Raw genomic sequence first — 26,439 nt, forward strand, 5'->3', positions numbered from 1 at the left:
CAATGACAATCACACTACAGATGGGACTTCTTTAATAGTGTATTTACAAAGCAGGACCATTGTTTCCTGCTCGCTTTAGAATTTACTCTCAACTTTTAAAAAAGCCAACAACGTGGGGAAGACACCCGATCTGCAGTTTAAGAACCACTGGGCGGGCCTGTCAACGTAGTTTGCTGGTCTGCTTTTATTTTCCTTTACTCCAAATATAGTACAGTAATGTATTGGTTACACAGTACCCGAGGAAGAGAAGTATCGACTCCCCCTCTCCCTAGAGCGTTGTACTGTATGTTCCTTGCAGCAATTTACATTTTATTTTCTTCCAGTCGGAGGGCGTCGCAGTCTCTAAAAAACAAGCTGCCCAATCTTCAGCTCCGTCCTCCCCTCGGCCGCGGTGCCTGCTAGAGCAGCCAGCCCCAAAAGGGGCGTGGCCACCTCTGCCCTTCTCTTTCCTCCGGCGCCTGGAATGTTTGTTAGGTAAACACCGCATAGTAGAGTTTTTAGCCACGCCTCCCTCTCTCTCTCTCCGGGCCAATCGAAATGCTGGAGCGGTTTCAAGGCTACTCCCTGTGTAGAGAGCCACTGGACTGGTGGTAACAAAATAACAAAAGCGTCGAACGTTGCAAGAGTAACGGGGCTCTCCCTCCTCCGTGTCGCTCCCCGCTTGACCCTATGCACGCCGGAGAGCCCGTTTTGTCCGATTTCTGGGAACCGCCGGGCGGAAGCGAGACGCAGAAAGGATCTGTCGCTGGTTGTTTATCTGGAGGGAGAGGACTGGAAACCGCCTGTGTCCCATTTCCTCGCGCGCGCGCGTGTGTGAGAGAGACAGTGTGGGGTTGCCCCCCACCTTTGCTTCAGCCCTGGATTCTCCATGTTGGACCCGATCTGAGGAGCATCTACATTGCTGCCTTCGCACACAGCTTACTCCACAGCTGTGCAACTGAAGGAGGAGCGGGCGGGCTCCTTCTCCATTGCACTCTCGTTCTCATTCTCCCCCCCTTCCTTGGATATTTCCCTCCTCCCAACTAAAGGATCCCCAGGGTCTGTGGGATTGTTAGATGGAAAGCCGGTCTATCATCACTCAGGTGCAGAGGGACGAAGCCTTGGTGTTTTCAAAACAAGGTAAGGGGAAGTAGAAGTTAGAAACTTGTTTTCTTCCTATCTTTCCACCCGTCCGGGGGAAACCCTCCCCCAATAAAATAGCCTCGCTAAAAGAGTGCGCGCGCGTGTGTTCACTACTTCTTTATCTGTGCAAAAAATAAAGGAGGAGCGCGCTCAAGTCCCGGCGTGGGTGGAGGGAGATGCGTGTTGCTTAAAGCACTTGCCTCGCAATTTGGGGGGGGACGCACCTTTTAGGAGAAGCTTCCCCCCTTTGCGTATAGATGTTCCATACAGAGCAGAGTTTGCGACTGTCATCCATTTCGATTTTGGGGGGCAGTAACGACAGGCCTGTGCGAGATCTCCCTACCCGCCCTGCCCTCCTTCCCGAAATGTCGACATCAACTGGGCCCTGTGGAAGGGGAAAGTGAACTTGGTTTTCCTTGGTGCCTCCCCTGGGCTTGCTTTTCTCGGTCGCCCGTTCCCGCGTCTTTTTCCCACCCCGCCTGTTCGAGGAAGGTAGAATTTGGGCGATTCTGCGTAGACATTACACTCCCCTAATGAGGAAGGAAGAAACTCTCCCAACGTTTGTTTTTCACGCCATCTCCTCTCCCCTCGCCTGTCGTTCTTCCCTCTTCCGCGCGTGCGTAACTAACAGGCACTTGAAACCCTTCCAAATGTTGCTCTTGAATCGTTCCGGATCTGGAGCAGGCTTGGGCTTTTTTTTTTTTTTGTACCCGCCCTTCAAGTGCCAAATCTTAAAAGTCACGTTGAAATCATTTTTGGCCACCCCAGGTCCTGCCCTGTCGTCTAAAATGAGGGTGAAACTATTGCATTTAAACACATACACACTATCTACGTCTCCATAAATCTTAAGGACCGAGAGTGTCGATGACGGCATGCCCCTATTCTATGCCCGATGACTTTCCACGGTTAGAATATTCCAGGGAATCTAGTAGTACTACAGGGGCGTTTGAGGTTGACAGTCCGGATCACGTTTACTACAGCGAGGAAACGGGGCTACCGAGAAGGTTCCTCTGAGGTAGTTTGATTCCACCATTTAAAACGTTCGATTTGGCGGACGGCGAAATGCCCGTTTGCCAAGACTTTGGGACTTCTATTTTCAGTACAGTATCTTTAAAAAAATCGTTTTCCTCTCTCGAGGGGCGCATAGGATTGGAATCATTGCATTTTAATGTTGCCACCCAGTTATGTTGCTTTTCTCCTACCTCCCTTCATTTTGTGCTCGTGTTTATTCAACTGATGTTGGCTAACCAGATTTTTCTGCTTCGCTATTGGCCAAACAACTCCCCCTCCCCTTGTGTCTTGACAGAAAGGGTCTCCAGGAGAACCAACGCGGGGGTGGGGGTGGGGAGCCTGGACAACTTGTCCTCTGCTGGGTGTCTCTGATTGCTCTCTGGCTGCAAATCTCATAGATTCAGTGGAGCTGCCTCCACTCTCCCCAGGTAAATGAGTGTAGGAGTAGATGCCTTTCTGGTAACCCTGCGGATTTACATGCAGCTAAATATGCAAAAGTTGTCCCAGATGCATTTGGGCAGCTCTTCCCAAATTGCTGCCTTCCAGATGGTTGACCAATCCTGGGAGTTGCAGTCCTACGCCCTAGCAGGATGTCAGGTTAGGGAGGCTGCTTCTGAGGATCTGATGTACCTGCTCTCTGATGGGGGGGAGGGGAATGGAAAATGGACTTCTATTTCTGCACTGGATTCCTATTTCTGAACAATGTCTCCCACCCAATACAGCTATTATGAGCCCAGATTTTCTCCCTCCCCTGCTTCTGAATCTTCCTACTCCTTTGCATTGATGGTGATTTGTAAATAATAATCTAATAATCAATAACATCCCATTATTTTGTCACTGGTCTTGATAAAAGTTTGCCAGATAAAAAATTTGATGATCTGCAGTGCTGCAGAGGGTGATGTATTTTGTGATGGGTTCTTGATTTCAGAGGTTCCAAAAGAAGGGACATCCATCAAATTCTCTGAAATGGGTCTATACAGAATGAAGGGGGGGGAGTGTTGTAAAGTTCTGTGAGCCTTATTTGCTAAGAACTCAAAACTGAATATATGAATAGATGTAGTGGGTGTTAAGAAAAGTGAAAGGGACTGATTTGGGCAAAGCAGTAATCCTGTGCATAATTACTTGGGAGGAAGACCCACAAAGCAATAGGTCCTTAGTAAACATGAGTAAGATTAAGAGGCTGAAGAGAGGGGAAAATAGCTGGTGTTAGGGATTTGCTGTAGAGTAAACAGTCATGCATAAAATTGAATTGCTGCATTTAATGAAATGCTTGATCGTATTCCCCCACCCCCCCACCTGCTTCTTCTTCTCAGTGCCTGGAACCTTTGGGTTGCCAGCTCTCCATTCCCCCCCCCCCTTCTTTTTAGTTGTCTCTTTTCAGGGAAATGGGGGCTTTGGTGGCAGCCAACCAGAGATGTTTGGATATGGAAGCCTCTGGTGAACAAACAAGATGCAAATTAAGCCAGGGCTTTAGCAGGGCCTGCCAAAATACATTTAAGCCTGCCAGCTAGTTTCCCAATGCTCCAGCTCTCCCCTGTAAAACTAACAGGCAGTGGTTGCTGCAGTCTTTTTTTGCCCAAGGCACGTGAATAAAGCCTGTATGAAGACCTGTTGATAAGGGCCTTGGGCAAAGCCTGGCTGCATTTTATTTTTGTTAGCAATCTGTATAGGCGGCACCAAATAGAGAATGCAAGTTGATTCCTACTTGCTTGACTGGCAGTCAGGTGAGGATTTCTTCTCTTGGGAGAGGACCTGGTTTCTGGCTTCTTGTTTGCCCCATTGGAGAATCACCAGCTCTATCTTCTGATGCTGTTTTTGGAGGGCTGTAGTTACCAAAAGGCACTAAATGTGCTATTGTCACAGGGAAGAGCCGTGTGCTTAGTTTAAGTGGAGAAAATAATAAAAGGATAACAGCAGAGTAACCGAGATTTCCTCTCAGCTATTTCAGAACTAGCCAGCAAGAAAGGAGAGGACAAATTGGTAGGTGATTATTTATAATTGCTGTCCCTCAGTTATGGAACCGCTTTCTGTTAAAGGTCAACTTTAAATGGAGGGGCTTGAGCTTAAAGCAAGTTGATGTTGATATTTGGATATGGGTGTACTTTTATTAGAGAACTCTCTTAACAAAACTTTGTGAATTGTTGCAAATAGCTTTGAACTTCAGAGAAAGAAGAGGCAGAGAGAAATGAAACTCAGAATTTTCTATGAAGAAGCACATGGATCCTGGAAGGAAAATGGGGGATGATAAGTTTATTTTTCTTGACAAAGGCATTACTTATCCATAAAAGTTTGGGCAGGTTTATAAATGCAAATGTCAGAAATCAGTAGAATCTGAAATGGGGGAAGAAAATTCACCTTATACACAATAACATGTACCTAGGTCAGAATGAGGTAATTCAGCTCATATAGACACAGAACATCCATTGAATCTTAGGTCTAACATGAATTGGGCTACAATTTGCCATTCGGGCTAGGCATCCAGTCAATCCTTGTGTCCCTGTCCTTTTGGAAGTGTGTTTTTGGGATGTGTGGTCGACTTGATCTAAAATAGAAGGCTGGTACTGTATATCAGGGTTAGAAACAGGAGAGGCCATACCATGGGCAAGCTAGAGAGGAAAACAAAAGTGGGCAAAATATATTCACACATTGCTTTTGGTGGGGAGGGCAAGAGTTTTTTTGGGGGGTTGTTTGTCATAATTAGGCATATTTACAGGATGCCCATGAGGGTAGGCAAGCAGGGGGCTTTTCATTGTCCAACACTGTAATACAGCAAAGGACATTTGGCTCTGGATACTTCTGGCAAGAATAAAACTTAGAATACCCACATGACAGCATTTTTTAAAGGACTCCAACTGTTCCTAACATTGCTGGGTTTGTGAAGGTTGGTCCAGGGCAACGTCTGTCCCAGTTACTACATTCTTACCTAGGTTTTTGTCCGCAGTGCCCAGTGCTGGATGAGAGAATATGGAGCCATTAAATGGGAACCATAGGAGGAATCAGCTGTTGCCATGAGCTCTTTTGTTCTCATGTAACAAGGATGTTCAGTTTTATGCAGGAGTGAGTTAGTAGCACAGGCTGATTGAGGAAGCTCTCACCCTCACCAGCTCTTGCAGACGGCAGTTGCCTCTGAGAATGGTCCAGGGCAAGTAGGTGACGTCATCCAGGTTTTCAATTTGCCTTTCCTTTTCTTTGCTGAGTTCACATTCTGGAGCTGGGCAATCGGCATCTCGTGTTCCGTAAACCAAGAACCGCCATTTGGGAGAGACATTTCTTCACCCACCCTCTTCCTAGGGGAACTGGAATAAAGCTAACATTAGTCTGGTTTCATAGGATGGGATGAGTTCTGTTTATGAATAGAGGACACTCTTTGCTTTGCTCTCCTTTTTGTGGTAGCATCACACTCTTTTAAATACTGAAGTGAAAATCTTTTCAAAATATAGTAGTGATTAGTTGAGTTTGGAAATCTGCCATTTTTCTTAGTATTCTTTCTTTTGTCTCATGGTTTGAAGGAGAAAAAAAGCCTTGTTTGGATGGAAGATCTCAAATGGTAGGGCACCCCAACCCTGGTGTGTGTGTGCCGTGGAGAAGAAATGTATGAAATGGTGGAGGGAAGAAGATCCCTGTAGCAGCTGGAGCCAGCGAGGTGCTCTTCCTTCCCCATACTCCCCAAGGACAGAGGATTAGTTTCAGAGCCACTCAAATTGTTACTTTAACTGTGGAATTAGTGGGAAATGTCTGAGCACAGCAGCAAATGCCTTTTTACTGGTTAGCTGGTTTTAGGAGGAGGGATTTGAGAAGTTTGTTTTTAGTCTTTTTCAGTAGTATTTGTAATACTATGTTTAGAAAGGGGCAAGTTTGAAAACTAAAATGTTGGTTTAATTTGTACAGGAATGTTTGGAATGACATTCCTTTCTGTTTAAGTCATGCCATGTACAGCTTCTCAAAAAGCAAAGACATATCTGGAAACATGCGTTGATACAAGTTTAATAAATGAAGGTTGCAGCCTAGAATGTACCCTGTAGAACTTTTCCTGAATTTAATGGGCTTTGTATTTCTATAGATGAGTGCAAAGTTTTGACTGGCTTTTTTTTTTAAAGGAAGAAATTAGTACAATTACCTTCTTTTGCTAGTCAAAGAACTCTGTGAGGAAACAAGGATGTGGGTTAACCATTAGGGATGAATACACATACAATCTCAGAGCTGAACTCCCTGAAGTTCCAGGACCTCATCAGGCTCCTGAAAATTTGGTTAAGACTTCCAGAGTTGTCACCAATCTGAATATTCAAATGACGGGTGGAAAATTATTAAACTCATAAGGATGAATCATATAAACTAGAATTAATTGATGTAGTTCTACTTTTAAATTAAATTTTAAAAAAGTTGTCTTAGTTCTATGTCCTTGCAGTATAATATTCCTGCCATAATGTTTAAAGGCCAGTGGAGCCCTCAGCTCAAGAAAAGTTGTACACTTCTGAGAGATACAAACATGCGCATGCGCGTGCACACACACACACACACTGTTTTGTTTTTTTACCTGGGCTAGGCTAGGCACTTGTACAAATGGTTGACATTAAATATTGCCATTAATGGGGCAGTTGCCTCATAGCATTGTGCTGGTATGAGATAACTTTCTGCACCATTGATGCTACATCAATACAGTCCTTTGGTAAGGAGCATTGTTTTTCCACTGGGTAATTATTGTGGTGCTTCTCCAAAGGAAAGGGGTAGCCTTATATTCAGTCCCACATTTTAAAGAAGTAGACAAATGCTCAAGCAAAGAGGAAGTAATTGCTCGACGAAAATTGCTAAATGGATTTCAGGCATCCACAGACAGAGTTATTATTGTAGTTGAAAGGCTCTAAGTAATCCAGTGTTGATTACAGAACATCCCCTTCCAAGGTAATTGTTACACAGAAACTACTCTGAAGAAAATATATTTGATGTCAGCAGTGATGTTATGCATGGACATCTGGTAGCAGAATACTTTGTCTCTCATGTTTGAACTAGTAGGGCTAATGGAAAGGTGAAAGGTCCCCTGTGCAAGTACTGAGTCAAGTCTGACCCTCTGGGGGGATGCCGCTTTCGCGACATTTTCTTGGCAGGCTATAGTGGGGTGGTTTGCCATTGCCTTCCCCAGTTGTCACCTTCCCCAGCAAGTTGGGTGCTCATTTTACCGACCTTGGAAGGATGGAAGGCTGAGTCGACCTGAGCCGGCTACCCAAGAGAGAATCCAGCTTCCACTGGGATCGAACTCAGGTCACGGGGAGACTTTCGGTTGCAATACTGTCTCCTACCACTCTGCGCCACATGAGGCTCTTAGTAGGGCTAATAGAAGGGACAATTTTCTATTTTTTATAATAACCACAGTTCTGAAATTCCACGTAACAGATTTGTATCCCAGAGGGAGTCCTTCATCCAGAATCTTAATTCTTTGAATCCCCGCATCCAACATTTTAATTAATCTACTGAAAAACTCTTCTGGGACTATATTTAAATTTTAGGAGATCGCGTAGCATGCCTGCCCAATTCTGATTTGAGGTTCTACTTGTTTTTGAAATGCTAACATGCAGTGGGACCCTAGACAAGTAAATCCTTGGGACTGATCAAGCCCCAGGTTTAGCATTTTTGGATGAAGGGCATGTGTGAGTGTAAATTTTCCCTTTGAGAGGTTGCCTCTTTTTCTTGGGGTTTCCCAGAAGGTAACAAGAGACAGTTGGTTCAACTGGCTGATGGAGTTTCTTAGGCATTAGATCAGCCTTCCCCATCGTCATTATCCAGATCTGTGCATGTCAACTTCCAAAACTCTTGGCAGTTGTCACACTTGTAGGCAAATACTGGGAGTTGGACTCTATACCTCTGGAGGGTGCCCAACTTGGGAAAGGCTGTACCAGATGATCAGTGGAAGAGAGATGGGTTGGAGCTGTGCAGTTGGATATACAGGTAAAACAGGTCTTTGGATAGAGTGGATAATAACTCAAATATTGAAGTACTTTTGTGCCATCAAGTTCATGAGTAATCTTGAAAATAGATGATTAGACTTTAAGCATATGTGCATTCAGTTACTAAGGTAATGTATGTATCAAGGACTGACAGAAATGGTTGCATGGCTTAAATTAAGTCCTGAAGAAAGCTGGAAATACCAAATATTTTGTTACATAATTCCTGCATTTCTTGATATTTAGCAACCAGAAGGGACTAGACTCTAGAGGGACTAGAAAGCCAGTATAGAAAGAACCAGGAAGGAGGGGAAGAAGAGGCTCTTTGCACGATTGTTCTGTGAATTTTAAAATATGGTAGAGGAGGAAACGGCAGCTCATAAAAAAGGAACAGGTTAAAATATTTATGCTTGACTCCAGTGATATACACAAAATTATGTAATGGTTGTATCAGAGTCGGCAAGAATCTCCTATCTCATCCCTTTTCCACTTCAAATCTGCCTTCAGTCTTCAGAGACACTTAATCATTGGAAATTATGGCTGAAACATGTTTTGTGACTTGCTCACTGGAAGATCTGTAAGGGTTTTTTTTTTCCCTGCATAAAGTTTATTTTTTTGCCTGTCACTTTGTTGAAAGCATTGTGTCATGCCATCTACTAGAGTCAGTGGTTTGGGGACTCAGCAAGGTTTTTCCCTCCCAGGAATATCACAAATACATAACAAGTTTCCCCATCTTCATTTGCCTAAAGATGTTCTGGTGCTCCAGTTTTCCCAATGCGGTCCCTTCCTCTAGGGAAGACTCCACTGTGAATGTGAATGTCATAGTAAAACATTCAAGGAAGAGCTAAAAATAAGCTATTTTCCCACCCCACATTTCCCCTTCTTCCCTTCCCTATTCATCAATGAATTATATGATAGAAGTATGCAAAATTACAGGAAGTTTACCTCCAGCTATTGCCAGTCAGTGCCTGACTTTGTTGGAACTGCAACAACATTTATGTAACTAGCTACTAACAGACAGAAGACACGATCCATTCCTTAGACTGTAGAAAGAACTTAGAAAAATACGAGGCTGGGCAGATGCCTTGTTTACCTTGCATTCTGTTTCTAGCAGATGCTTCCTTGAAGTCTCAAGCAGGACATGTATCCCTGGAAGCTGGTTTTCAGGGATATGCTGCTTTGGAAGATGAAGGCTTTGTTTGTTTGTTTATTTATCAATCAGTCATGTTTTTATGACTCCCTATCTCCCCCGCACGGGGGATCCTGGCTGGTTCACAATAAAAACAATTTAAAATTCAATAAAATCATAAATAATACCAGTAGTCAATAAATATATAAAATACAGTCAAATCCAAGTGATGGTAGATCTAATTCCACCCATAAGGGGATAAGACCGGCCCCAGTAGGTATGTTTAGCTAACGCATAGGCTTATTTTCCACGCATTGACCTAAACCTTCTAAAAAGTGCTTTCAGCTAGCTGCCATTTCATGCCTCTGGACTTGTCAATTTAAAAATGAAATGCCATAACCAAAAAGGCTTAGAAATATCCCAGCAATAAAAATTTGATTCCAGCAGCTAGGCACTTTCTCTTCTCACCCTGCTCCATACCCAGAGCCAGTGCCTGAGTATCAGAGAATAAAGTCTAGAAATTCAAGAAGGAATGTAGATGGGCTTGGGGAGTGTTCAGGTCCCTTCATCCCCCCTCCTCCCTGCCCCAGCCTGGATCTCTTCAAAAGGAAGCTTCTCTCTGTCTTCTGCTGAAAGAACGAAGAGGTGGTAGAGCGAGAACCTGTTGAACATAAATCTGTGGCAGGAAAACAGATTTCTCAATTTGCACTAACTTGCGTCAACCCTGAAATCTGTTGTGCCAGCGGAATTCGGAAGTTTTTTGGAAGGCTGATATGTTAAGTAATGTAATTCAGTAAGGCTGTGCTTTTGTCTAGGAATAAAACCCTCCCTTGAATGGTGCTCAACTCCTGAGAACTTCACAAACACATCTATTTTGTTTTCTTAGCAACACTATGGAAATGGTTGACTCTTAACAACTTCTGGGATCCCCTGGGAACCAGTACCTGTCCCGCTGTCTGACAAGCTTGGGATTTCCTGGCGTCTCCTATCCAATAACCAGCCAGGGTCTGGCATATGCTGCTGCCTGCTCTGGCAGTAAAGCTCTTCCTTGGGCCTTTACAGAGAATGAATGAGGGAAGTGCAAGTCTGTCTATTCACAGCAACTGCAGCCTCAGGCCTTTATATGGTAAACAGAAGGCTTGAAGGAAGAGCTTCCCATGTCTCACTGAACAGGCCTGGAATCCTTGAAGTGGTTGGTAGTAGGAATGCTCAATAAGTGGGGAATCCAAACTGTGTTCAGCTCTGTTCACACTTGACAGTGAATTTCTGAGGCTACAGCTGTGCAAATGGGGATGTTGGAGATGTGCTCAACACACATGGCTTCCTCTGCACACATTGAGAATTTATGGAGGTAAGCAGTTGAACAGTGTTTATATCTCACTGGCTGGGTTCATGAAACCAAAATTAGGCAGAGCACATTAGAGCTTAGCATAATTCAGGAACCCAGCTATTAGGCTTTGCAAATGGTGGTATATAACCTAGCAGTGTGAACCAAGCCACAGTGGTTCACAGTGGTACCACAAACCATGGTTTAGCACTGTGTGAGTACCCAGTTACCACATTCAGTAGGATTAGTTCTGATTGAATAGATAAAGGATCATTCATTGCAAATTTTTGTTACTAATCCTGTCACCTATATACTCATTGTTAAGAGCATCAGAAAGTGGGAGGAGTGTTTATTTCTTACTGGAAAATTGAATAGAATGTGCTTTGCTTTCTTTTCCAGGTATGTTATTTTTCTGAATGTTTCTGAAAGAGAGATGGCTTTGGTCCCAAACTGTATTTTTATACTATAGATCTGTCTTCCATACAGGAGGAATTGGCCCCTCTTAGCATATTTTATGTGCACGTGAATTCCTGGTATTAGGTTAAAAGGTTAGATAACATTACCACTGCCTGCATTTTTTGGCCCCTGCTGTTAACCTTCCCTCTGAGTATGTGCCTTTCCATGTCTGAGCACACCAAAGGAGGCTCTAGTGCACCAGACAATCTCAGGCCAGCTGTAGTAAGCCTATTTACCTGTAAGATGCCAGTAGTTTCTTTTCTGTGTGTGTTAGCTAACCTTCTGGAAGATCCTATCCTATTCTATCCTCATTGGTGTGATGATTTCCATTTTCGGTATTGCAGTTCTTCTGAGGAGTTAAGTTTCATTAGGATAAACATTTTGAGTGGTAGGTAGGAATCACAATCTGCAATTAAATGAAGTGGCGGTTGCTGCTGCTGCATCTGTAGTTGTTCTTTTCTTTGGGATACATGTAAATCTCCATTCTTAAAATGTAATGCAGTATTATTGCTGAACAAATGAAGTTTTGCGAGCAGGAGCTGGAACAATCCCAGATGCATGGTTGTAGGGTTGCCTAAAACTGTGTTGTTGGTGCTGAAACCTTTGCTTCTGCGCATCTTTTTTAGAGAGAGGTGCTTGAGTTACACTGCTCCTACCCATCACGTTGGATGTGTTTTGCTGTATTAGGTTGCAGGGGAAACGGCCAATGAGAAGCTGCTAAGATAACGTTCCGCTGCTCTCACAAAGCCTCTGAATAAGCCATCGCCTCATTTTTCATCCCTTGCTCTGAAAACAACTCTAATCACTTCATACGGAAAACAAACAGCATATCCTTTTTAAATCATGGCCAGCATGTTCTCATAATTATTTCCACACCTATCTCCAAGTTGTACCCGAAGCAGCAGCTCTTCTTATCCCACCCAAGTTGAACTGCTGACATGTGCAATCAAGAAGGGAAGAAAGCTCACTTTAGATTTTGTTTTCTCATCCTGCTCCTTATATTCCGGACTGGTAACAGGCACTTGAAAAAAATATAAAGAGATTGAAACTATGCCGCAGAAATATTTCCATATCTGCACCAACCACTGGAGTATCCCCATATCTGCTCCTTGCAATGGAAAAGAGGACGGCTTACATTGCTGCTAGAAGATGCCTGGGTCAGGCTTTGGCAGACCTCCAAGTTCCCTCCTAGGAAACGAGTAATTGATGTTAGGCTAAGATGGCTGAAGGAAAGGGCTGACTGCTTGCCAGGATTGAGAGCAACCTGCCCCTGGTCCAGATAGGAGTAGTTCCTTCCTTTATGCCTCCTGACACAACTGGTTGTTAACCAGCAGTAAGGAAGTCATTATCTTCTGTCATCTCTGTGGAGTGATGAGCTGTTTAGAGCTTCAGCCTTGCAACTAGCATAAAATCACCACTGTAACATCACTAAAATGGAAGCAATCTTTTGAAAGGCTGCTTGTTTAAAGTGCAGCTGCCTGTTCATTTAATAAAGTACAGCTGAGTGCTTTGAAGAAGATGATGGAGAATTTCTTCTTTCCATAATTGCAGAACTACGAAGGATCTGCTTCCTCTGAAATCAGTGCAGAAATTGGACCATTCTGGAACATGTCAAATATGCATCGTCAGTCTGTTGTAAGATACGATGTGCAGTCAGGGAAAGATGAAGCAAGGGGGCAGATGCATTGCTAAACGCTGTCTGCCTTGGATTCCTCTGTCTCTGAATATTGATGTTGCTGGATGCTCTGCAGTGGCCAAGATATGAAAGAACCCTTTACCTGTGCAAGCAGCCTCTTTGTGAACATACTCTGCAAAAATCTAAATAAAGAGCCTGATGGAGCATGGAGCAGGGAGATTGGTTTGAGCCACTGGCAGGATTAATACTGCTGCCATAGTTTATTGGAGAAGTCACAATAGGGGATTAATGCACATGCTAAGTTCCAAGCCATGGTTTACAAAACATGGTGGCTTTGCTGGCTCTAAGGATGTGCAGAATTCTGTGGCCCAGTAACAGAACATCCAGCATCTCTCAGACTGTTTCATTTTTCTCCTGGAATGGGATCTGTCACAAATAAATGTAGGCTGGAATATACTTACCTAGTTTCCAAGATTCTGTAACCTAACTTCTTTTTTCTGGCATTATAAACCTGGTTAATGAGACTTTGTGTGAATCTGGTTTCCTTGATTGTACACTGTCGTTAGGAGCTTAACAGGATCAGACCTAGTCCAGAACACTACCAACTATGTCCCATTCCAGAATAATCACTTCTGGGAACCGCCTTCAGAACAGTTCAGGTGGTGTTTTCTGTGAGAAAAATGGAGTGTTTTAGTGACATCAGAATAGTCCATTACCTGGTCACCAAATTCATAACATTAAACAACTAAACAAACCCACCATGTGTTGATGCATCCTCTCTCTCACAGTCCAAGCTTCCTAATATGGTTTTTGTTTACATTGATGTCTTGAGGGCTACCACAGTTGGAGAAGGAACTACTGTGTATGATTCCCAGAGCTTTTGGAGAAAAGATAAGGGAGAGTCAAATAAAAACCATAATTTCTGGATTCATCTGACTTGGGAAATGATGATTATCAGTTTTGAAACAACCCAACATGGTTTAGAATTCTGGTTTGTTTCAATGCTGGTAACCATAGCTTCCCATTATAGCCACAACTCAAAATGATAGTTAATTACAGCTTTCCCCATTTATTTGAGCTTGTACAAAATGCGGCTCCAAAGACTGAATACATGAGCAGCAGAGTTGTCTATATCTTGACTAAAGAAGCCGAAACACAGTTGTCCAAACCCAAGAGGGGATTACCTGTAGCCGTCACAATATGTCACAATTTTCCTGGGAGGTAGGCTGCTAATCTCTTTTATGGTAGGGTAAGTGAGGTGCTCTCCCTCCTGGTTCATTTCATTTTGCTTAAGGCACCGGAACCTTTAAATGTGGATCTGGCAACATAGTGGTGGGACCTTAGCAATTGGTTTTTAATTTGTCCTGTGTTGTGCAAGGGTTTGATAGCAGTAAGAGGAGATAAGTCTTTATCTGCTGAGCTGATTGTTGAGATAGATTGTCTAACATATTAAGAGAACTAATGGAGAGTAAGGAAGAAGAAAAAAAATAAAAGAGAGCTAAAAGTGCAAGAAATAAAGAAGAAAAATAGAAAAGAAAGAAAAAAGATACAAAGGAGCTTCCAATCTTCACTACAGCAGTTATAAATACAATTATAAATCTACCTCTTTCTCTAAAGTTACATCATGACTCTCTTCTTTCTATAATCTATCTTGTCTAATCATAAAAACCATAAATCACAAGTTCATTTTTTTTCTGTTTTATGCAAAAAGTCCATAAGAGATTTCCAGTCAGCAATAAACGTAGTTATTGTCTTCTCTCTGATTGAAGAAATCAATTTAGCCATCTCAGCAAGCCCCATCATCTTCACAAACCATTGCTCCATTGTAGGTATTGCCGAATCTTTCCATCTTTGTGCATACAATGATCTCGCTGTGGTTGTCAACAAATTTCCCCAGTCTCTATTTAAAATGGAAATTACAGAATATAATTTTCAAAGATCTTCTTAATGAGCCATTAGGAAGTTTATTTGACCTGGAGTAGATCTGAAGTAGAACTGAAGGTCCAGGGACCCTGCAGTCTGGAAGATCTACATACAGTTCTCTGATAAGTTTTCTGATCAGTCTTTTCAGCATTTTCTCACTGATTTTTTAGCTCTTCTTTTCAGCTCTTTGTGGGGTGTGCATGCTGGCTGCAGCAGAGTGAAAACCAACCAGTTAGGGCTGCCATTGTTGCTTCCTACTAAGGATGCCTGCAAAGTGAAGATGGCTTGATGTAATTATATGGAGTTTTACCCTGGAGCAGCTGGCACACCCACTCTACAGAGAATGCCAAGTTAAAGACAAGGCACTTGCAGCTCTCACCTGATATATGTGTGTCTGCTTGCAGTGAATCTAACTAGGTGTGCACAGAGAGATAAGGGGCTCCTATTTGCATAACTTGTTTTCAAAACTTCTGAACAACCTGGCTGGATATGCTCATTCCGGGTTGAGCTATTCAGCAGTGTGCACAACAAAGCACAATAACACCAAATTCTGATCTGTCTTTGTATGATGTCATTACTAGATGCTGCCACAATGTACTTGCGTCCTGATGACTGATGCAAGTAGGTAAGTCATGGCATTTACATTATGATGCTGTCACATTTGTTTTGTCATTTGACCCCTTGTAGACGCCCGTGGAACTAATGCCCACGGCCAGCTTCATGAAAAGATTTTGGGGGCCAGGGAATCACATGATTATAATTTTTTCTCCATGTAAGTAAGAGAGGGGAAAAATGGCTAGAATGATGGAAGAGTGAAGGAACAGTGAATGTGGGGCCAAATAACACAACTGAAGGGCATCAAGCTGAGGAAGACAGTACCTATGAAAGGAGAAATTCTCCACAGTGACTTTATGGATACACCTCTGTAGCTCTCTTTGAAGTTGTATGGAAATGTTTGGCTATTGCCTTCACGCAACGAGTGTTTTCAACCTCCTCCTCCAACTTCCAGCCCTGGAATTTCTCCCATTCAGGTCCTGAGCAAGCCTGCTAATTTTTGTTCCAAGATAGCCATTGGATAGGGCAACTCAAAATTTTCAGAGTTTAGTATGGACATTTTGTTTGATGCTTTTGACTTCCAGCTCAAGGTAGCCATGCTATAGAGGCACAGGAATAGTTTGGACCCCTGCTGTTGTGCTAGACCTGATGCCCAGGTTGCGGATGTCCAGTGAGAGCAGGAAGCAAGCAAACTGTGTTTTTCTTGGTGCTGATTTTTGCCCTCCTAGATTCCAAACCAGCCTGGGTATCTCTCCTGTATTTCCGAGTGTAAAATTTTATAGGGCAAGGTTCCTTAAAACAGCAGAAGAGTTAGCTTTTGATTTTCACCTGATTAACATAGTATTTTATCCATAAGCTGAGTTATCCCCCTTAGAGTCCATGTCTTCATATGTTATATTAAGTATTATTTTGAGAACTGCTATTTGCCTGCCATAATAAAATACCACTTCCTGTTTCAACTATTACTGCTACAGCTTCGAAAAAGATTGAATGGCTTTGATATAGAAAATATTGTGATAGTGATTGGGACTAAGGATACAAAGAGGAAGTGGGTATGGGACAGCGATACAATGCTTATCCACCATGTGTAAAATCATGGTGAGTGTAGTATGCCCAACAAGATGGGCAGTGCCTAACTGATCTTCACTAATCTCAAAAAAAACTGAGCAGGGTTAATACTTGGCAATTGTGTACAAACTTAGTATTCTGAGGAACTTACTGGAATGTTCTGTTTCTCTTACCAACCACGCTGATCCAGCCATTCTGGGGATGGTTTTGCAATTTTCCAGAACCAAATAATTCATAGTGGTTTATTGTATTCCAGCTGGACTAGTATGATCTGAAAAGGAAATGGAACATTCTGCTGTTCCCTAGAACAATACATTTTGCACATTCCTCATATTGGGATGGGTGGCAACCAAGAAATCTCCTGGCTATAGACTAAATAGGGAAGTTGGGAAAAAAAGACTGCCTCAAAGGAGACTTTATTGTTAAAGTAACATTAAAGAAGAAATGAAGTAAATGCTAACTGGCTGTAAGTCTCTGCATGGTCATGAGTCTAACCTAGGGTAGCTTGCTTCTAACCTGTGCTAATACAAGAATAAAATACTGGTGACGTGAGAGTAGTTTCTGTAGCTCTCTAGAGGGAAGATGGGGTGTAATAAAGTTGTTTGGATGTTTTTGCATTTGTTGCAAGGAACACCCTATAAACAAGTTTAACAAGTGCTTGACAATTAGGTAGAATAGTGACTGCATATTTCCCCATTTATCCTCTTAATCTGAAAACCGTTTCCAGCTTGGTGCATATCTGATGTATTTAACTATAGTTAACACACATGATCTGGAGGATATGGGATTGTGAGAGCTGATTCTCAGATTGATGAGAAGTCTAGAAGCCATTTCCAAAGCAATCACTAGGGAAAGACTCCCCCGCTTACCAAAAGAGCCAAGTTTCCTCATCTTTACATTGAACATGTGCAAGAAAAAGAACCCCAAGCATGCCACCTATATATATATATATGACCTTGGGAAATCCTACCAGTGGCTGGAAAGGGCTGGACTAAAGGACAGCATTGAGGCACTGATCATAGCAGCACAAGAACGGGCACTAAGCACCAGTTCCACAGAAGCAGGGGTCTACCACACTAGACAGGACCCAAGGTGCAGACTGTGCAGAGAGGCCTCAGAGACAGTGTGAGATAGTGGCAGGATGTAAGATGCAGGAAGGAACAGCATACACTGAACAGCACAACCATTGTGTACAGGAACGTCTGCGCAGTGTATGGGCTAGACCCTTACAAGTCCAGATGGGAGATTCCACAGAAGGTCATGAAGAGTGACAGGGCTAAGATCCTGTGGAACTTCCAGATCCAGACAGACAGGCAGGTACTGGCCAATCAACTGGACATCGTGGTAATAGACAAGGACTAGAAGACAGCGGTGGTGATAGATGTAGCAGTGCCAAGTGACAGCAACATCAGGAAGAAGGAGTATGAGAAGCTGGAGAAGTACCAGGGCCTGAAGGAGGAACCAGAGAGGATGTGGAAAGTGAAGGCCAAAGTGGTCCCAGTGGTAGGGGCACTCGGGGCTGTGACTCCCAAGTTGGGGGAGAGGCTCCAACAGATCCCAGGAGCAACATCGGAGCTCTCTGTCCAGAAGAGTGCAGTGGTAGGAACAGCTAAGACACTGCGCAGAACCCTCAAACTCCCAGGCCTCTGGTAGAGGACCCGAGGTTGAGGAAGACACATACCGCCCATAGGGGTGAGAAGGGATTTTTTTGTTTGTTTCTAATATGAAAGTAGAGTACTTACTGAAATTCATGTGTTGTTACTTTAACCTTCTTCCTGGTTTTAGTAATCAGAGCTTCAAGAAACTTACTCTTTGGATAAACTCTTTCTAGTCTAGGTTGCTATAGGGGAGGTCTGATAACAATGCTGTAAAACAGATTTGGAGAACATTAGGTTGGGTGAGTCAGGATTAATGGCTCCGGCTGAAATTATGTATTAATACAGACTTACATATTGTTCCCACCACGGTTTGTTTCCTTCCTCCATCCCACTGACAGTCTAAGCAAAAATGTGGAAGGATGTCAAAAGCACAGAGGGGCAGAAGTAAATTAACTGCAACAGTCCTATTCAAGGCTTAAGCCAACTATTGTACTTCCTTTCTTTGTTTTTATAAAGAAGGTGATTGTGCCATCCTAATAGGATGGATTACTGACAAATTTCAATATGGTATGATTTTTGTAAGGGTCCAGGAGATACAGTTGTGTAGTGTGGGACTCATGTGGACTGCTCCCCGCAATTACCAGGACATAAGAGACTCAGATTATTTTAGCCATAGTCCTGTTTTGCTCTTAAAACTGGCCATGATGTTTCTCCATTTACTACATCCTGGGAGAAACTCTGGGTTTAAGCAAGTGGGTCTATCCCATACATTTATCCAAGCTGTGTTTTAACTTGTGGAGCTAGGGGGAAAGATATTAGGAGTTAATCATTCTTTAACTCTGGTGAATTCCCTACATGAAAAAAAAATCTGAAAGGTGGGTTAAAGGTGAAAAACAATAATGTTAAAACAAATTCTCTCATCAAATCCCTCCCATGTTTTTGCATAGTCTGTTGTGGGTGGGTCGGTGGGTGGAAGGAAGGAAACCTTAGTGGGAATAATCCCTTAGGTGCTGAGTTTGGTGTGTGGAGACTAAGAATAGACCGGGCCATAGTTGAATGGTGGATTGTTTTATTTCCATGTTTAAAAAAATGGTCTGGTCCCAACTGCACTAAGTAAATGGTTTCTTGGCAAAGCAGCCTTGGGAAAGGCTTCTGAAGCTGGCTTTAAGACCTCCTGAAGACTCCTGAAAAAAATCCTGAAGAGTTTTTCTACTAAAGACACCTCACTTAAAGCAGACCTTCCAATTAATATAATAAGAACGTAGGGATAATGTTTATGCAAACATTCTCCATGGTAGGAGGGGGAATTGGAGACCAACATAAGTACTAATTAAAGGTCTTGAGAACAGAAAGGTCACAACTTGCTTTCTGAAGGAAACTAATGTATGTTTTCACCAAGTTATCTTGGAAGGCTGTGCTGGCAATAGGGGAATGTTCAGCCGTGGGCAGGCAGAACAAGACACCAGCAGAATCCCTATTCTCTTCTTGATCTCCACCTTCCTATCCACACAACACTCCATCAGGTCTCCACTTCAGGTCTGTCTTGCTACTATATGGAGAATCTAGAAAGGCAAACTTGTCTGTTGCAGCCAAGTCTCTGTAACTTGGGTCAAATTAGCATATTTGTTTAAGTCCAAGATGGCTGCTGTTCTTAACAACCCGGTGACCTGAATTTCATCTTCTGCAAGAACTCCATATGAGGTGCATTCTTGCAGCTGAACCTTTTCAGATATAAGGACTAATTTCAGGCGGGAGGTAGAGGAGTTTATTTGCTATTGGAAGTTTGAGATACATCAAGCTTGGCTTTTGGTCTCCAGGCCTGTAAATGTTGCAGCGTGTATATGTACTGCCTTTTCAGTATCTCCAAAACCTCTTGATTTGTCTTAGGAAAGCAACACTAACAGCCCTGCTGCCGGATCTCAGTTTAATCATACAGGTAGTCCTCATTTAGTGACTGCCTTGGACAGTGGCCGTTTGCAGTTACGATGGTGATGCGACCAATCTTCGCATTTACAACCTTTGCAGGTCTGTCAAGCAAAGGAAAGCTGAAGTAAGATCCTAAGCACGGTCATGGTTTCACTTAGTGACCACTTTGCTTAACGACTGAGTTGCTGGTCCCAACTGTGGTCGCTAAACAAGGACTACCTGTATTCAACCTTGCTTGGGGCTCCTGGAAATCCATTTTGTCTCTGGGATCAGCTTGTATTTTCTTCAAAGGGTAAAGTCTCTCTCAAGTTGAGCTCAGTGTCTGGTGGCATTTTCCTTGGCAACTGTGCAGAAGTGGTTGGCCATTGTGCCTTTGAGGATTTTTTTTTTCAACCTCAGTCTAGCCTACAGCCTAGAATTCTCTGGCGGTCTCTCATCCAAGTACTAATTGACCCAACTCTACTGTGTGTTGGGCACCGTGACAAGACAAGACGGGCACCGTGCTGCCATCTTCTGCTCTTTTAAGTATAAACTGCAAAGGAAAAATAAATTTGGATGTCATTTGGCTTGCCGAGAAGGAAATGTATGGGGTGTTTTCAGCACCTTGCTTCTTTTGTGTAGATGCGCATGCAATCTCCTCCTCTCCCTCCCCTGTTTCTTTTATTTTTAGAGAGTTGAAACCATGCAATGACTTCAGAAAGAGTGGTCCCTCCGCCTCCAAAGAATTAACATTCTTCCAGAGTTAATGGTTTATATGTTTTACGATATTTTCCAACATAACAAAATGCTGTCTGCATAAAGAGCTAGATAGTTATTTTACAATTAGTTACATTTTTCAATAATACAGAGCTCATGGCAGAACTTTTTCAGACAGTTTTTCGGTTCTGGAGAAGCAGAAGCTTAAGTTGAACTGGAGCTGTTTGCAATTGACACTTGCGGTGTGAAATCGTACCCTGGATTTCTGGTAATTGAGATGCAGCACACCTGATGTGTTCCTGAGTGTTAATAGTAATACTATTAACCTAACAGTAATTTTCATTCCTCTGGACAAAAGACCAGTGCACTGTCCCCTGACATGCCTTGGATACTTCACTGGACCGTTCCTCTACGGACATTGACATTTTATCAGTCAGAAGCATGATGACAATAAGGGAAAATTTGATTGTACTGGAAAATGGGGCAGAGGGCCTCTCAGCAGCAAAGATCAAAGAACCCAAGTTTGTTTGAGTTTGCTTGCTTTCAACCTAGAGCAACCTTCCCCAGGCTGATTTCTTCCAGAGGCTGGAGTTGACAACACCCACATTTTAAGGCCTACTGGCTTGGGATACGAAAGTTGTAATTGCTTGCATCTGGAGGGTGTCAGGTTGTGGAAGGCTGAACTGGCATCAGTTTGGAATCTGTGCATAGCTTCTACCATCCTTGTCAGTAAAACAGTTACTGTGTCTGTTGGTGTACCAGTTCCAGGTGTGGGCCTCATTAATATTTTGCAGCAATATACTCCAATAGCAAGGCTGCAATTTGCCTGGAGAAGAGGTTACTTATTTTAAACAAGTGACCTTGGAGGCAGCATTTCCCTTGCGTTAAACTTTGCTTTTCTCTCTTCAAAGAGTCTTTGAAGCCACTTGCTTTCAGCAATGCTTGGATATGAATCCATGATTCTTGGGGATTAAGGGCCAGAATGGTTTGGGGCTTAAAATGCCAGACTAGGACTGGGAAACGTTTGTATTCCTATTTTATGGTAAATTATTCTGGAAGTTTTATGGAAGGACAATCTGGAAATACATCTTTGGTGATGTTGTGTTTCTTAAAGTGTTGGGATTGAGTAGGTTCCTCCTCCTTTGCCAAGGTTCAGTGCAGATGACCAGAGCTTCTGAAATGAAAATGAGGATGTCTGTCTATTGCTGTTTATCTAGATATCTGAAGAGCTCCTGGACTAGTTCATACATCATGCTTAGGTGGGATTCATTTCACCTAATTGAAATTTGTTTGAATATATAAATCCACATCTGGCAACAGACCATGGCATATTATTTGCTGATAAACCCTAAGCCATATCTGGAAACAAAGCCATGGTTTGCTTTAAGCCTTTGCACCCAGTAATTGCAGATGTTTGCCAGTTGTGATCTAAATTTTATATGTACCTGGACTTGAAGTGGCATTAGGAGACTTGGTCACCCCAGTAATTTCAACATACTGTAAACCAGTCCTCCTCATCCTGTTGCCTTTCAGATGTGTTGGACTTCAACTCCCATCTGCCTATTAGGGATACTGATTGTTGGTTGAACACCTTTGGAGGCCACCAGATTGGGGAAGGCTCATAAAGCACCATGGTACCTCCTTGTGTATGTATCATGTCATGGCTGAGGGGTGACAGTTTCAAATGCGGTGTTAGTGGTCTCCAACTTGCTGAATTGCTATCAAAATGCTGCTGGCGGTTAGTGCTATGAGTCCTCTCTAGTTGAACAAATTGCATGGCTTCTTTGGCTGAATAGATTCTGGTAGGTCCGCTTTAAAATATACATATCCATCTTATACAAGCTGTCTTTGTAGGCTGCCCAGCAAAATTATATTTAGGGCAGCTTATGGCTTCATATAAAGGAGTTGAAAAGTCAGTGTAATAGAAAATATAGAATGAACAAAATGAAACACAGGGTAAGTGGCAAAATGTAAAACCAATGTTTTGAAAGACTGGGGTGGGGTGGAGAAAGAAGAAAGGTCCTTTTACAAGGAAATGCTTGCTGATGGCCACAGAAGGGTAGTTTCCAGGACACTGCTGGGTTAGTTTGTGAGAGCAAGATGACTAACAACATCTAAAGGACTCCTCAATTGTGATGACATCGATTTTTGTGGATTTCAACCCACTGCATCAAATTCCTAGCAAAGGAATATTCATGGGGAATTGTGACCTTAGCTTGGTAAATATTTCTGTATATATGATTTCTGGAATTCTGAATTTCAGCTACCCTGGCCTGTGTGTTTCACTGGGATTGCCACAAGTCCACACATCTGGAGGGTGCCTGGTTTAGAGAAGGCTATGAAACATGACAGAAAAGAGGCAGACAACAGGAGATAGGGTTTGGTCTTCTGCATCTCCTGATCTAGCTTGTCATGTTTGATGTGGAATAACACTTGTGGTACTTAGCCTGTGGCATATGGAGAGAGAGAGAGAATGTGAACGTGCAATGGGATTCTCTCTCATTTGTACTAGCGAGCCTTCTGAAATCCACTGCTATTCTGGTGCATCAGGACTACAAGTCTATAATTTCCAGGGAGCCATTGGCCATGCTGATTGGGAATTCTGGGGTGATAGTCCTGACCCATCTGGAGAATACCCAATTGGGGAAAGCTGCAGCACTGTGGAAGGAATGCAAGAACTTGGCCAATGGAAAGAGCTGATGAACTGGTGAAATCTATGGATGCCTAAATATGAAGCTAGATTCCATGTATGGATCCAAACTAAGTGAATATCATCAGTTGGATATTTAATTAGGTATGGATGTACAGTTTTAGAGAGAGGAAATCAAGCATATGAAATAGACCTGGTAACAAGAAACCTAGTGTCAACTGGCTGAAAATTAGAGTGATAAGGAAAGCTGTTGTGGTAAACACTTCTTTATGTAAGTTAATGCCATGTTACTAGCAATGATATTTGATAGTGTGTGCACTGCCACTCTCTTTACTATCAATGCTGTAAGACCTAGCTTTTATTTTAGTGTGTGGTCACCATCTCTCATGGGATTTGATGAGGGATCCAGTATGGTGTAGGGCTGAAGTGTTGGACTAGAAGTTGGGAGATGCAGGTTCTCCTCCACCCTCAGCCACTGAGGCTAATTGGGTGACTTTGGACTAGTTCTTGATAAGCCCAGCCCACAGCCCAGGGGAGTGGGGAGTTGTAGTGGGGAAAAATGGGATGAGGGAGCACGATATGTGCCACCCCGAGCTCCTGAAGGAAAGGTCATAAATGTAATAAATAAGTGAAATAAATATAATATGTAAGCCATTTTCACCTTGTAATTCTTCTGTCATTTCCACCATTGCTTTTAGTTTTTTTCTTGTAAAGGAAGAAAGGATGGAATTGCTTCTGACTACAATTTTTATTTTTTGCTTGAAGTTGCCTTCCATCTGGAAGTACCACAAGAATTACCCATCATGTTTTTCCAAAGTGCAAGATTTGAAAAAAAATGTAACTTTCCTTTAAAAAATACATTTCTAGCCTTCAGTGTTTTTAATAGTAATTTTATTAAAAATTACAACAATAAAAACTAATACAAACTAAAAAATAATAGAATAAAAAGAAAAAATAAAAGGTGCAGAAAAGGAAAAAAAGAAATGGAAAGAAAAAAATAATATATTAAAGAAAAGAAAAGAAATATATAAAGAAGTGACTTCCCCCTTCATCACAAGTATAAACAATTTTAGCAACTTATCACCTTCTGTTATCTATAAACACATCCATAAAACCTCATCATTTCAATCCTGATGTCAGCAAAAGTCCATTAGGGGTTACCAGGGATAACAACATATTTATTTTAACCTTGATCAAATAAACCAACTTTATATTCCTTCCTTTTACTTCTATTTTGATCTTTAGTCCCTTCAAATAATGTCCTAGAATTTGATTTCTTTCAATTTTTTCTTTGTCCCTGCTAACAAAATTCTTCAAAGCTTTAACAAGCCTCTTTTGTAAATCCAATCTAGGAAAATTATCCAGTTCACTCTCTTGGTTTGTTATTTGTATATCCTTTTTAATTATTAAGACATCTGTTGGTTTCTTTTGTATGTCTAGTGTAGCATCTTTTTCTGTATCATTTTTGTAGCCTGTCATTTTTAAATCCACTTTCAAATCAGCCTCAATCTTGTGAGGCAAAACTTGTTCCATAACATTTTTTAAGCATACTCTGTCTATGAGGCAGACACTCTTAAAATTAACTTCTAGGTCCATTGTTCAAAGATATCCTACAGTATGTCCAATGTTAAAATATTTTGCTTCATTCTGTATTTGTAAGTTGAGTTTGAGTGGTCTTCTCCTTTAATTGTAATCTTTAGTTCCTTCTAGTTCCCTCTAGTGTCCAGTTTTTAAAGTCTTATCTTATTGTGTTTTTTAAAAGAATTCAAAACAACAGCATTTTCCCACCAGAAGGATTCTTTATAATTAATTCCAAAAACTTATTTCAAATTTATTTGGACCCTTAGTCTCTTTGTAACTTTCTAAAATCAGTTTCAATCACCCTTTTGCTGTTCGTTCCAAAAATATTTTTTTTTAAAGTCCTTAAACTTATTTCATTAAGGTTTGAAGGAAACTCACCTGGCACTGTAAAACTTGTTGATCCAAAGGTTCTAATAGCTGAAAAGCAGTTAACAAGCAGTTTTCGAAAGTGATTAGAAAAGGAAGTATGCAAACCCAGTGTCTTTTCAAAGGTATGGACTGCGGTTTGAGCAAGATGGCTATTCCCTCATCTCCCAGAGCTCTAAACTCACCAGAGACCACAGTCTTGTAGTCTCCTTGCAAGGAGCAACAGTCTGGGGCACTTGTGGGTGATCTCAAGTCCTCTCCTTGTCCAGCTCTTCATTCCGCCACAGTTGTCAGCTCCACTTTTTGTCTGTCATTTCTTCCCTGAAAGCCCTAGCCTTCAGTGTTGTATACAGGTAGTCCTCATCTAGCGACCACAATCGGGACCAACAACTTGGTCATTAAGCAAATTGTTGCTAAGTGAAACCACGATGGTGCTTACTGTATGATCTTACTTCAGCTTTCCTTTGCTTTACAGACCTGCGAAGGTCGTAAATGTGAGGATTGCTTGTAAAGTTACTTTTTCATCACCATTGTAACTGCAAATGGTTGCTAAATGAGGCAGTCGCTAAACAAGAACTACCTGTAATCATAGTCTGTGGAAATGTATGAAGGCTTCCTGTAGTCAGAATGGCACAGTGCAGATTGGGTTGCTCTGTGGAGATTATTGGACTGGAGAGTAGGAAACAGTACTATAGGCATAGATAAATACTACTTGAGCCACAGATGGGGAAAATACTTACATATCTGAGATTTTCAGCAACCAGTGGCTTGATGGTATCCCAGAACAGAGGTTTTCTTCTGGGTAAAGGACATGTAAGACCAACTGATGTCAGCACATTTTCATTTCACTAAAGCTGCAGTGCCCAGCTAGGTGTCAGCACGTACCATTCTTTAAAAAGTCAAGCAGAATTGGACCCTGGTTAGTACCTGAGTGAGAGGCCACCAGGAATTCCAAGGCTTTAAGCTAGACAGAGAAGTTAAGAAAAGCCTGTGGCAACCCACCTCCATATTACTGCCAGGGAAGCTAAATGGTTCTGCTGATGAAGCCACCATCTTAGGCTTCCCTTATTGTGAGAGGGCCAAACTTTTCCCTTTCAGTTCACGGGACTCCTTTAAACTAGCTGGCCTGTTCCAGTCTGTGCCCTTCTTTATGGTATCTGCCTTCCAGCGCGGAGATGCAGTGCACTGTGGCTCTGATGGGAGGGCAGCCTCTCTACTGTAATGAATAGGTTTTTGATACTTCTGGACTGGAACGGGAAGTGTCCACAGACCTGATCCAGCATAAAGCCTGCCTCTCTGGCACTGAACTGTTGCTTCCTCTCTTCCTCAGAAGATAGGAGAGAAAGGGGTTGTGTAGTATCTGGGTTGTACTGCTAGAGTGACATGTACTCTGGACACAAGATGGGGCCGTGGCTGGATGTCACTATCGTTGCTCAACAGGATGCCTGGTAAACATTGC

The 26,439-nt window shown here is 42.4% G+C and overlaps 1 protein-coding gene across 2 annotated transcripts in view; it reads left to right on the forward strand.

The window, feature by feature from the left end:
* Nucleotides 1–579: 579 nt before the first annotated feature.
* Nucleotides 580–26,439, forward strand: part of CTDSP2 (CTD small phosphatase 2) — a 51,339-nt gene continuing 25,479 nt past the window's right edge. For both annotated transcript variants that reach the window (XM_063293785.1, XM_063293787.1), the window contains exon 1: nt 580–1,119. In XM_063293785.1, the coding sequence (XP_063149855.1) occupies nt 1,056–1,119 (64 nt within the window). In that variant the 5' untranslated portion in view covers nt 580–1,055. The remainder of the gene's footprint in view (nt 1,120–26,439) is intronic.

This window comes from Candoia aspera, chromosome 2 (genome assembly GCF_035149785.1).
Source record: "Candoia aspera isolate rCanAsp1 chromosome 2, rCanAsp1.hap2, whole genome shotgun sequence".
NCBI classification, from domain to species: domain Eukaryota; kingdom Metazoa; phylum Chordata; class Lepidosauria; order Squamata; family Boidae; genus Candoia; species Candoia aspera.